Genomic DNA, 11382 nt, shown 5'->3' on the forward strand with positions numbered 1-11382 from the left:
GAATGACATAATGGCATAAATCCTAACAGACTTAGACCACAGGGGTTTAAATCCTAACATACTGTGACCACATGAGCTTAAATCCGAATTTTTTTTACCATAGAGACTATCATCCGAATACCTTATGATCACGGGGACCATTTATCCGATTAGGCTACCTACAATTTGCATCAAGATTTCAATCAAGTCCCTTCAATTGATGGCAGCGGCGCAAGTAATAATATAAAATGTAGAATTTGCAGCCATTGTACTTGTGCAGGTTAATTAACCAACTTGTTCTCTAGGTAATAAATGGGGAAGGAGATATTACGAAAAGAACAAGACTTGAAAAGTGTTTGTAGCTGAATAAGCACTCATGTAGTTTCAAAATGATTAAAAACGTTTGTGGTAAAAATATTTTTTATACTAATTCTTAGTAAAAAAATTCAAGTGGATTTTATGAAAACACTTTTAAGTATTTTTTTTGCAAGAAGCACATATTTAGTGTTTCTAAAACACTTAAATTACTTTTAGAATCCAAAATTAATTTTATCAAAATCATTTTCAATTATTTTAAAAATACTTCAAAACGAGCTCTTAGTTAGCAATCACCCTTATATTTGAGGACTCATGTTTTGTGATTGAAGACCTCATCCCTCAAAATTGCATGTATAAAAAAAAGATATAAAAAATAATAATACATTAGTTAGGTCCATATAATCGTCATTAAAAAATTTCACCTTTTACAAGAATATTTTTCTTTCTAATTATAAAACGTTTGGAGTGCACAATTAAATTTTGAAGTGTCGATAGCAATTTTTTTATATATAATATGTTAGAGAAAATTGTAGCAATAGTCCTTTAATTTTAACCCAATTAGAGCAATAGTCCCTCAATTAAAAATCCACGGTCATTGATTCCTTAACTCATCAAAACGTGCAGCTACGGTCATTTTCGTTAATTCAGTCAAAATGAGTCATGTTGGAATGACCATTACTATAATTGGGTTAAAGTTAAGAGACCATTGCTCTAATTGATTTAAAGTTGATGGACTACTTCTCCAATTAGGTTAAAGTTGAGAGACCATTACTGCAATTTTTCTCATTTGATTTTCCATATTAACCTCATGATGCAACTTCATATGCATGATATATGACTCATTTTGACGAAAGTTATAACAAAGTTGATGAAAAGAACTATAACTGCATGTTTTGATGAGTTAAGGAACCAATAGTCATGAATTTTTAGTTGATGAACCTTTAATCTAATTGAGTTAAAATTAAAAGACAGTTTCTACAATTTTTCTCATCACGTTATAATGGAATAGGTAAATTCCTTAAAACAACAAAAATTCCCATTTCAAAAGAGTACATGATGGCCCAGCCCATAACTAGTAAGGAATCGGTAGGCCGAGACTGAGTAAATGGGCCATAAAACCCATAAAACGGAGGAAGCGAGAAAGCGAGGGAAAGGCATCGAATGGCTGAAACAAGAACAACAAACAAGCGGAAAATGGCAGACCGGAGAGGAGAAGCAGATTCCGAGAAGACATCCAATTGGCCGTCCATTAAACCAAAGAAAAATCTTCAGCTAACTCCTCTCAAAGATACCAATCTTTTTACTGTAAGAATCCCATCCCATTTTTATTTCAAAAATCTTGCATCTTTTTTATGAAAAATTCAAATTTTTTTTACACATGGGTTCTTCTCAGATGCATGAACAGTAATTTGGGTTTAATTTATTATTTGAGTAAATATTAAAATTGGGATCAAAATTTGATCTTGGTGAAGATTATGGTGTAATGGCGGTCTGTTAATAGTTAATTGAGTGAGTTAAGGTATTTTCAGGTGCAGAATTTCCTGACTTCTGCAGAATCAAATGCTTTCGTTAAAGCTGCAGAGTGTATGGGGTTTGTTCACCAGGGGAGTCTTGGCCCGACGAAAGGCGAAGCGTACAGAGACAATGATAGAATCTCCGTGAATGATCCTGTTCTTGCAGATACAATATGGGAGTCTGGTCTTAACAAATTGTTTTCTGACATTAAAATTCGAGGGAGGACCGCTGTTGGATTAAACCCGAATATCAGATTCTATAGGTTGGTGAAGTTCATTTTGTTAATGTTGTTTAACAAGTTTGAAAACTTTTTGTAATTGTGAAGTGTGAACTGATCCCCATGTATAGAAAACTCTACTTTTTTATCCTACAAATTGGGTACATTTGATTGGATTGTTGCAAAGAATTATCTGATTCGATTTGTTAAAGAACGCCGCTGTCACTTGTTCGCATAGAAATGCTTCTCTATTTTACAAAAGAATGTGCTGTTTTTTGTTGTCCTGTGCACCTGGAAACTTAATTTTCGGTTGCAATGTGTTTTCAGGTACAAGGCCGGTCAGCGCTTTGGAAGGCATATTGATGAAAGTAATGATCTTGGTGACGGAAAACGCACACATTATACTTTGCTAATATACTTAAGTGGTGGCGGTTTCAAACCAAAAGCTAAAAGTGATACGAGCAGTCTTAAGTATTCTTCCTCAGAGCCTCTGGTTGGAGGAGAAACAGTTTTCTATGGTTCAAGGAATAGTGTTGTGGCAGAGGTGAGTTATGTTTTCGTCATATACCATATTGCTTTTATTCTCTACTATTCACTTTAGTTTTTATGTTCAACTTGATGTAAAATCTTGTTTGTTTCTTGAATGTTTTTATGGAATATGCATTGACTGTCAATCCATGAAATTCTGTAGGTGCCTCCCACCGAAGGAATGGCTCTTCTGCACATTCATGGGGACAAATGCTTGCTGCATGAAGCCCGAAATGTTACAAAGGGTATCAAGTATGTATTTCGTTCGGATGTAGTATTTGCTTGATGTTTGGTTACTTGTATAAGCTGAAAACCTTCTTAAGGTTACTCAACCAAAAACATATAGTAACGGAAATGTGTATTATCTTCGTGACACCACTTCATTTTTCATCTGAATTTCTTTGTTCTTAAGATATTACTTGGAGTAGACACTTGATACATATCATAATCTAGTGGCAAAAAGGAAAAAAATGTAAATAAAGGATCAGGATACCATTTTTTTCCTTAACTGAGTACGTTTTTTACTATAGAAGAAACATTATTGCTGGTTTCTTACTACATTAAGAGATGATAGAACCAGAGCATCATACTTCTAGATTTCTGTGGGCAACATAGGCACAGTTTTCTTTGCTATTCTTATTTTAGTGAGGTAGGAAAGAACTTCTCTCGCCTGGTGATATATGCATCCGATGGGTTGATGATCTCTTTGTTTTCTGAGTCGGATTGGTAAAGAATACAGATGGAAGCACACTACATCTTCATTTCTCCATATAATAGAACCTGAGTTATGTGTGGTCCGTTGACCTCCACACACAACTATTTCTTCTCTTTAACATCTGTGAGGGAAAGTACACATGATTCCACTTTAACATCAGGCATATCAATCCTAACATTGTAGGTTGTCTTGGGTTTGCCGACGTTTGCAAGTCATGAAATTTTCCCTTCACCTTATGACCATCTTCTATAGCTTGAGCAAAAGAGGGATACTTGAGGTCCATGCCTTACCGGGTTTTGTGGTCCTGCAAACACTTTTTTCACCCGGAATTTTTCTTACTGTGGTTGTGTTGTAGCTTTGCTTGCACAGAAGGTCGATGTAATCTTTTCTCAGATGCATCAAAAACTCACTCAGGAATACTGCCTTGGTTGGGTTGAGAAGACCCAATCCGTTAGCAAATTCTCTTTCATTTTCGTGCTTTTTCAGGTCCACGGCATATGCTTTATTGAGAAAACATAGTGGTTTGTAAAGAAGTTTTGGAAGTTACAGAGTAGATTGTTTGACATACCTGTGGTCTGCAGAGCGAATATAATTGCTGTAAGAGACCACCGTGGGTGAGCAGCCTTCACGGTGCATGGCTGCTGCTCCGGTTACCTGTGGGCAAGACATTGAGATTCCAGAGTCCGCAGCATGGTATTTGACAGTCCTTGTGTCCTTGGTGTAAACCGAAGATCTTGGAACGGCTGAGCAGGGCCGAAAGGATGTTAACAATCGGCACAATGAGATCAAGCTGTTAATTTTATTCCACAGCTCAAAATTGTGAGGGTAGATACTATGAGAATTCCTTCTGGACTGATGAGTGTTGTTGAAAGGGAAGAGAGAAGGCAGGATCGTCAACAGATCAAAAAGGTATTACGACGCTGACTCTGTCTTTCGTGACAATGCCAACCCGCCGTTTGATCGGAAAATAAATTGACTTAACAATACGAAAAAACGGTATGATTAAACACGGCTGTGCAAGGGAAGGAAAAAAATGTTGACTTGTTAACTTGTGTGCAGAAACCAACTGTATAAGGAAAATAAATTTTATTCTCAAGACAAGATCAAATTTACATCGGAAATTTAAATCGGGAACAAATTGTAAACAACAAAAATAAAAATCTTTGATCAAGGACTCTCTTGCGATTAGATGATTCTGATCAATTCACCACACGGCAATTAAGTCTCACTTCACCACCATCCTCAATCACCCCAACATTTCCAAGATTTACCATTGAAGCTGCAAACTCCTTGAAGAACACACTTTGATCCTTGGCAAACGACTCAACAATCCATCTAGTCCTGTAATCGCTAAACAACGCTTGATCCGATCCAAACACGCCCTTACCTGCCACCAATTGCTTGTAGTAATTGTTATCAAAAGTTGAGGAAGTTGAGTCCAACAACTCTCCGGCAGTGATATCCCTGTTTGGCTTAGAGCATTTGGTTCTTAGCTTCTGAGCAAATTCTTTGTTCATGGTTGGGTCCACGTCGTGCACTGAACTAAAATTCCGAAGCCGGGATTCAAATGAAGAACAATGTGAGAACCCTAGAGTGTGGCCGCCAGATAGAGCAACCAAATCTTTAACACCTAAACCTCTCTTAGCAAAGCTTTGAATCAATTGGGACATGTTGAAAGTTGGAGCTGGTAAGTTGATGGTCTCATTAGCTCTCGACACCCTTCCGTCTTTCCTCCCCTTTAGCAAATTCCAAAACGGACCTCCGGACTGACAAAAATGAGCGTACGTACATCAGTTTCTTATACATTAAGCATTTGTATGGCAACGTGAGAACTTAAGTGCATACATACCATGATCACTACATCTCTTGCAGCAATGCCGACGATATCAGCACAAGAAACAGTGTGTGGACATGCGGCTTCTAGCTTGGCTTTGGCATCGTCAATCACGTAGAATGATCGGACTGAGATATTGGGAGGGCCGTCTTTCTCTGCTTGGTTTCCTGCGGTGGAGTCTAGCAGCAACGACGCATCGCATCCCTAACCAATAAGAAACATAAATTAATTCTACAAAAAATTTATACGATATATAGACAAGCTTCTTAGCAGGGATCCCGCTCTACTGTTCATGGAGGAGAATAACATAGTGCAATAATATTGTATGTATAATGTCCAAGTAATGATCAAGGTCTAAAATATCGATATTATCCCGATATTTTCATCAAAATTTCCGTGTTTTTGAACTACCGATATTTCCGATATCATCGATATTTTAGACCTTGATAGGAACTCTATATGGTACTAAGTCACTCATGTATCTTACCATGCAATGTATGAAGTGTAAAATATTGTACTAATTCATTATATATAAATGATTATTGTGTGTTTAAACTTCTTTCATTAATTACTACATATTTTCTACCCTCACAATGTTTGCCAGCTCGCTATATAGTCAACTTAAATCAGTTAAATCCATCATGCAATGCATTTCCTTCCAATTTTTTTTGTGATAAACTAATAAATAATTAACTAAATAGACATTCTGCAAAGTTTCAATAAAAATTTCCAAGTTTTTCTTACAATTTCCGTGGGTTTTATTCAATTTTTATCGATATCGATAATATCCCGATATTTCCATTGAAATTTTCGTATTTTTGGACTACCGATATCTCCGATATCATCGATATTTTATACCTTGGTAATGACCACATAGCTCTACAGGATCAGGGATGTTATGTAGGCAATATAGGGGATAGTTTAAGTGAGAGAGAGAGAGAGAGAGAGAGAGAGAGAGAGAGAGAGAGAGACTGTACCCTTATGAAACAATCATGGAAGAACATCCTTAAGATGCGAGCTGGGACTTTAGGGTCATGCATGGAAGCATTATACACCGCTTGTAATATAATTTTCTCAGCTTGTGGACACGTTTGATCATAGTACTGAGCACTGAGCGCCGCTTTTGACTGTGAAAACCTAGTTGAAAGCAGTAACAGTAATGCATGGAGGAAGAAGAAGAACATTGTTTTTGGTGCAAACACAGCCATTTTCTCTGGGACAAATGAGGTAGGAATTAGGGTTTATATATTTTGAAGGTGCTGATATAAATTTTATATATAGGATCATTATATATATACATTTTCAGCATTTCATGTATATATGTTATATGGATGTTGATCGTACTTTTAAGTTACTCAATAGAGAAACAGCCTCCATTGTAATATAGCTAGCGAACGTGAAGTACTAGAACTTTGACCCCGCTTTTGGTCATGTACTATTGTACTGTGCTTTGAAACCAAGCATATCCACCTAAGCTGTTGTTCTTGGTCCTCGGAGGACCAACGTTTTGTTGAATGGATTAAACTTAAAGATCATTCTAAAAGAAGCAAATTTCATATTTGAATATTGTTGAAGTATGATCAGGTTATTGTTGGCTTATATCTATCAGGTTGGTTGTGCTTGCGGTTGGTGAGAAAGTGGGAATAATGTACAACAATTTCGTAGTACTACTGCAAATAAGATATGAAAGAGGGTGAAGTTACCTCAAATTTATTTGTTCATGTTGAACAAAAATTCATAGTTGTAGCCATCCAGCTATCCAGACAAGCTGGATGGCTGCTCATTTGAACCACTAGCCTTAGGCTATCTTCAACCAAAGGCTGGTCAGAAAGCTCGTTTTAGCCCTCTGGCCTTCCAAGAAATTAATATTTTAATGAACAGTAAATGGCCGTATTTGTCTCCATCTCCAACCGAGGGCCAAAGGACCATAGAGCTCGTTTTAGCCCTGTCACAAAAAACCGTCTTCAACTGAAGACCAAAGGGCCATAGGGCCAAACATAATTTATTATTTTAATTTAATGTTGTTTCATGTTACTTAATTTAATTTAATATTGTATAATGGCTTAGGAAGTAAAAAAAAATATGAAACAAATTTTGTAAAATAAAAGTTATAGGAAAAAAATAGAATTAAAAAAAATATATGAAACAAATTTTGTAAAATAGAAGTTATAGGAAGTTATAGGAAGTTATTGAAAAAAAAACATAGAATTAAAAAAAAAAGTTATAGGAAAAAAAAATTGTAAATAAAAAAAATAACGGCTAGCTGACGTCAGCTAGCCGTTGCATTTGAAAATTTGGCCTAGCATTCATGTCGGTTATATCTAATTGGAATGCTCACATTTCTAGCCAGCTCGGGGAAGGGCTGGTTGGATTGGGTTAGCCCTTTGGCCCTTTTAGATTCCGTGGGGCTCACGAGCCCTTTGACCTAGCCCTCAGTTGGAGACGATTTTCGAGCGTTTTTCGGCCCTTTGACCTTCTGGACCCTTCGGTTGAAGATGACCTTATATTTTAGTCTGACTCGCCTTTATTAGTCATATGATCACATCTCCTTAGGTTTTGTACTTTATATATATATATATATATATATATATATATATATGAATGTCTAAAAACAATAATCTACCAAGACAAAAACATAAGTGACCAAACCACATGCTATTCGGACTCTTAAAAAATTGTATTATCTATTTTGATAATTTTATTGGAACTCGATCTGGATAGATTTTGGCATATAGCTGTTAATTTGTCTCATTTTTCTATTTCACTTTTCACGTTATTTGATTAAAATTCTCTTCTTTTTAAATTGTTTTCTTACCAATTAATCCTTGTGTGATTGTTAAAAATTAAGGTAATTTAAAATAGACTTTTTAGCTAAAATGATATTAAAATTGCGAGATTGACGTGTTTTTTAAGTTTGTTCACTATCAATTATTTTGATCATTTAATGAAAAATCTCCATTATATAAGAATAAAATGACAAAAATACTCTTAAATTTTGTCAAATCATTTTGACTAATTGTATTTTAAAGTAAGGGTATTTTTATCATTTTGATTCTTATTTAATAGATTTTTTCACAGAAAGACTAAAATGATTGATTATGAACAATTAATTTAAATGTTAAAAATTAAAATGATGAGTTATCCCAATATCATAAACCATTTTGACAAAAGCCTTCAAAATATTAAGGAAAATCAAAACAAAACAAATAAAAATAAAAAAGGTCACAATTTGTTAGGCGTGTGATTTGAATGTTCTTGATTATTACGTGGCCTGTTCTTATTTGTACAATACTTTTCATCAGAATGAACAACTCTGCAGGTGGTCATCTCCATGCAATCCCTAATCTGAAGGTACGGAACTCACAAAACAAGGCTCATCAACGTGTCGGCATCTCCGTGGTCCATGATGTGTGCGCAACTCTATGAACCGTTGATCGGACCCCCTTCCCCTGTAAATAAATAAATAAATCGTTTAGGGAGGGTCCCTGGCTATCAGTGGTAGGGCTCGCAAAGAGAAAAAAAGAGCATAAGTGGGGCTCTTCTGATTCTCTCTCTAGGGTTTGTTTCCTCTCTCTCTCTCTCCCTCTGTTCCTTCTCTTCCCTCTCTTTTTCTTGTTCCTTCTAAGTTTCATAACTGTTCAAATTATTTGATTTTGCTTTCCGTAATTAGTTCATTAATCTTATCTAATCTAATCCTCCCCCGAAGTATGAACAGAGATTCAAAATCCCAGTAAAAAATCACCCTCTGTTCTTGCTCCCTTTCTGCAGCTAACCCAGATTTTTCCTGCTTTTAAATTCTTGAAATTTTCTCCTTTTTTCAGCTTGATTTTGTGCTTTTCCATCTGGGTTTTCTGGGTTGTTCAATTTTTCGGAGATTCTTGAACTCCGGCAGATTATTGGGTTAGGTTTTTGGTGAAGAAGATGAAGTCGAATCAAAGGCAGAGCCTTCAAGAAAGCAACGAGCTTGAACGTGGTGGCGACAGTAACAACACCGCCACCTCAGGGTCCAGCCCATCAGTGGCGAATACTCCGGAGCAAAACTTTTCGGCGACGGCGCTGATGATGAAAGAAGAGCTGGTGGGCCCAGTGCAACAGTTAGACCAGCAGGGATCTCTGTCCATGGGGATTGTTCCGGTGCCCGTTTCTACGGCACCGAAACCTGCTAGGAGGTCGTCGAAGGACCGCCACACGAAGGTGGAGGGCCGGGGCCGGAGGGTCCGGATGCCCGCCACGTGTGCGGCCCGGATTTTTCAACTGACCCGGGAACTCGGCCACAAGTCCGACGGTGAAACCATTAGGTGGCTGCTGGAGCACTCCGAGCCTGCTATAATTCAAGCCACCGGCTCAGGCACCATCCCCGCTATCGCCGTTTCGGTCGGCGGCGCTCTAAAGATACCAACAACTTCGCCAGCGAGACCCAACGGTGAAGGTACTGAAATACCCAAGAAGAGAAAGAAGATGAGAGGGTCCCTGGGTGAGTTTGCTGACGTGCACGACCAGTCGAGCGGGTTGGCACCCATAGCACCAATGATTTACGGCGGCGGCGGTGGTGGCTTGGTGCCTATGTGGCAAATTGGAGCAACCGGCGCGGCTGGGCCTTTCTTCATGTTTCCGAACTCCGGGACGATTCAGAACCAGCCTCAGCTCTGGGCTATTCCGACGGCGGATTCCACGGCGCCGATTTTCAATTTCCAACCCAGACCCATGTCCAATTTCGTCTCGGCCTTTCCAGCGGGGGTTCAAGTTGGCAGCGTTGGCGGTGGAGATGGGCAGTTGCAGGCCTCATCGTGTTCAATTCCGGGCGGCGCAGCCACGGGTGGTGGTGGGAGCTGCTCTTCTAGTTTGGGACACAGTTTGGAGTCGGCCTCAGGGACTAGTGCTGCAGCATCCGCCGCCGCTGCTCCGCGAAGCGCCACCACTCAGATGCTGAAGGATTTTTCGTTGGAGGTTTATGATAAGAGGGAGCTTCAGTTAATGGGGCAGGCTGCAAATTCACAAACGCCACGCTCAGAATCTTGATTTGGAGTTTTTAGTCAACTAATTTCAAGTTAGGGTGTTTTTTTCTTTCAGATTTTTAGAGGGTTTAGGCCTTTTTAGTAATGCACCAAAGCAGCCATTCTGTTTTTGTTTAAGGCTCAAAGGTCTTTTTTGGCTTTTGCTTCTACTTTTGGCCTTAAGTTCAAGTTGCATTTCTTATCAAACTAAATGGAGATTGTTCAATAATTTTTATGTAACAAGCAAATTGACGATTACGGTAAAAGAAGAGACTTTTATGAGTGTATCCGTATCCGAATACGGTCCAATATACCGAATATTATAAATAAGTAACGAACATTTTTTTTTTTAATTTACCACTCATATAATAAGTTAATTAACTACTCCGATGTGGCTGATGGACCTTATTCACAACGAGTCTGTGATGGAAGTTTTAAGTTTATGTTTCATGTCAAGCCTCTTTTTCCTTCGTTGAGCTTTTTCCCACTAAGTTTTGTTTATCGAGTTTTTTTTTTTCTCAAAGGCATCATTCGGGTTTTTCTGTTCACATGCACGTCTATGTATGATTTGGATATTATTAAAGGAAAATTAATGAAGAGGATTTGAAAATTTTGAGTTAAAAAAAAAATCGATAAAAATGTGTTGTCAGTGAATAATACATGATTGATTTTTTTAGAGTAAAAATGTGATTTTTCGTTAAAATAAATAGTACCAAAAGTTTTTCGTTAAAGTCCTCTATTATTAACGAAGGTCTTATTTAGGGCTGGGTTCGGTTTGAAACGGTTCGGTTTTTTGCCAAAACCGAAACCGAACCGAAATTTCGGTTCGGTTCAGTTCGGTTCAATTTTTTTTCGGTTCGGTTTTTTTTCGGTTCGTTTTTTTTCGGTTCGGTTTCGGTCCGGTTCGGTTATTTTTTATTTTTTTATTTTTTTATAAAATGTAAACTTTCATTAAACTTACATACATATCAAAAGCCCACAACTAAACACAAACAAAAAAATGGGCCAGCACAACAACCCAACCCAAGGGTTGAGCCCGAAAAAGAAAGAAAAAAACTGATAGCCTAGCTGCCTAGCTGCTTAGTTCCCTTGTTGCCTTCGAAGCAAGCTCCGGTGACCATGAACCAGCAATCCAACAAACACCAGAGGTGAAGACCATGAATCGCGATATCCAATCACGATTTCCTGCCTTTGACGACCCCTGAGCACAAACAAACATAATTTTCCTTCAGCTTATGAATTAACAATCACAAATTTTGCACCTTTATGACAATAAAAACAT

General features: G+C 37.7%; 3 protein-coding genes across 3 annotated transcripts; 2 read left to right on the forward strand and 1 right to left on the reverse strand.

Moving 5' to 3' along the window:
* The first annotated feature begins 1434 nt into the window (after positions 1 to 1434).
* LOC126626367 (uncharacterized) lies at positions 1435 to 2972 on the forward strand. The gene is made up of 4 exons (XM_050295720.1): positions 1435 to 1602; positions 1827 to 2074; positions 2357 to 2573; positions 2721 to 2972. The coding sequence occupies exons 1-4, from the start codon at positions 1459 to 1461 to the stop codon at positions 2841 to 2843; spliced, it is 732 nt and encodes a 243-aa protein (XP_050151677.1). The 5' UTR covers positions 1435 to 1458; the 3' UTR covers positions 2844 to 2972.
* A 1371-nt stretch (positions 2973 to 4343) lies between these two features.
* On the reverse strand, positions 4344 to 6400 carry LOC126624981 (peroxidase 66). The gene is made up of 3 exons (XM_050294081.1): positions 6084 to 6400; positions 5122 to 5310; positions 4344 to 5038 (listed from the first exon to the last, which is right to left on the reverse strand). The coding sequence occupies exons 1-3, from the start codon at positions 6312 to 6314 to the stop codon at positions 4472 to 4474; spliced, it is 987 nt and encodes a 328-aa protein (XP_050150038.1). The 5' UTR covers positions 6315 to 6400; the 3' UTR covers positions 4344 to 4471.
* A 2185-nt stretch (positions 6401 to 8585) lies between these two features.
* LOC126624873 (transcription factor TCP19-like) lies at positions 8586 to 10329 on the forward strand. Its single transcript, XM_050293975.1, has 2 exons — positions 8586 to 8664; positions 8928 to 10329. Exon 2 carries the CDS (start codon positions 9028 to 9030, stop codon positions 10123 to 10125), a length of 1098 nt encoding a protein of 365 aa, XP_050149932.1. The 5' UTR covers positions 8586 to 8664; positions 8928 to 9027; the 3' UTR covers positions 10126 to 10329.
* Positions 10330 to 11382: the final 1053 nt, after the last annotated feature.

Source organism: Malus sylvestris, chromosome 1 (assembly GCF_916048215.2).
Source record: "Malus sylvestris chromosome 1, drMalSylv7.2, whole genome shotgun sequence".
In the NCBI taxonomy this organism is placed as follows: Eukaryota; Viridiplantae; Streptophyta; class Magnoliopsida; order Rosales; family Rosaceae; genus Malus; species Malus sylvestris.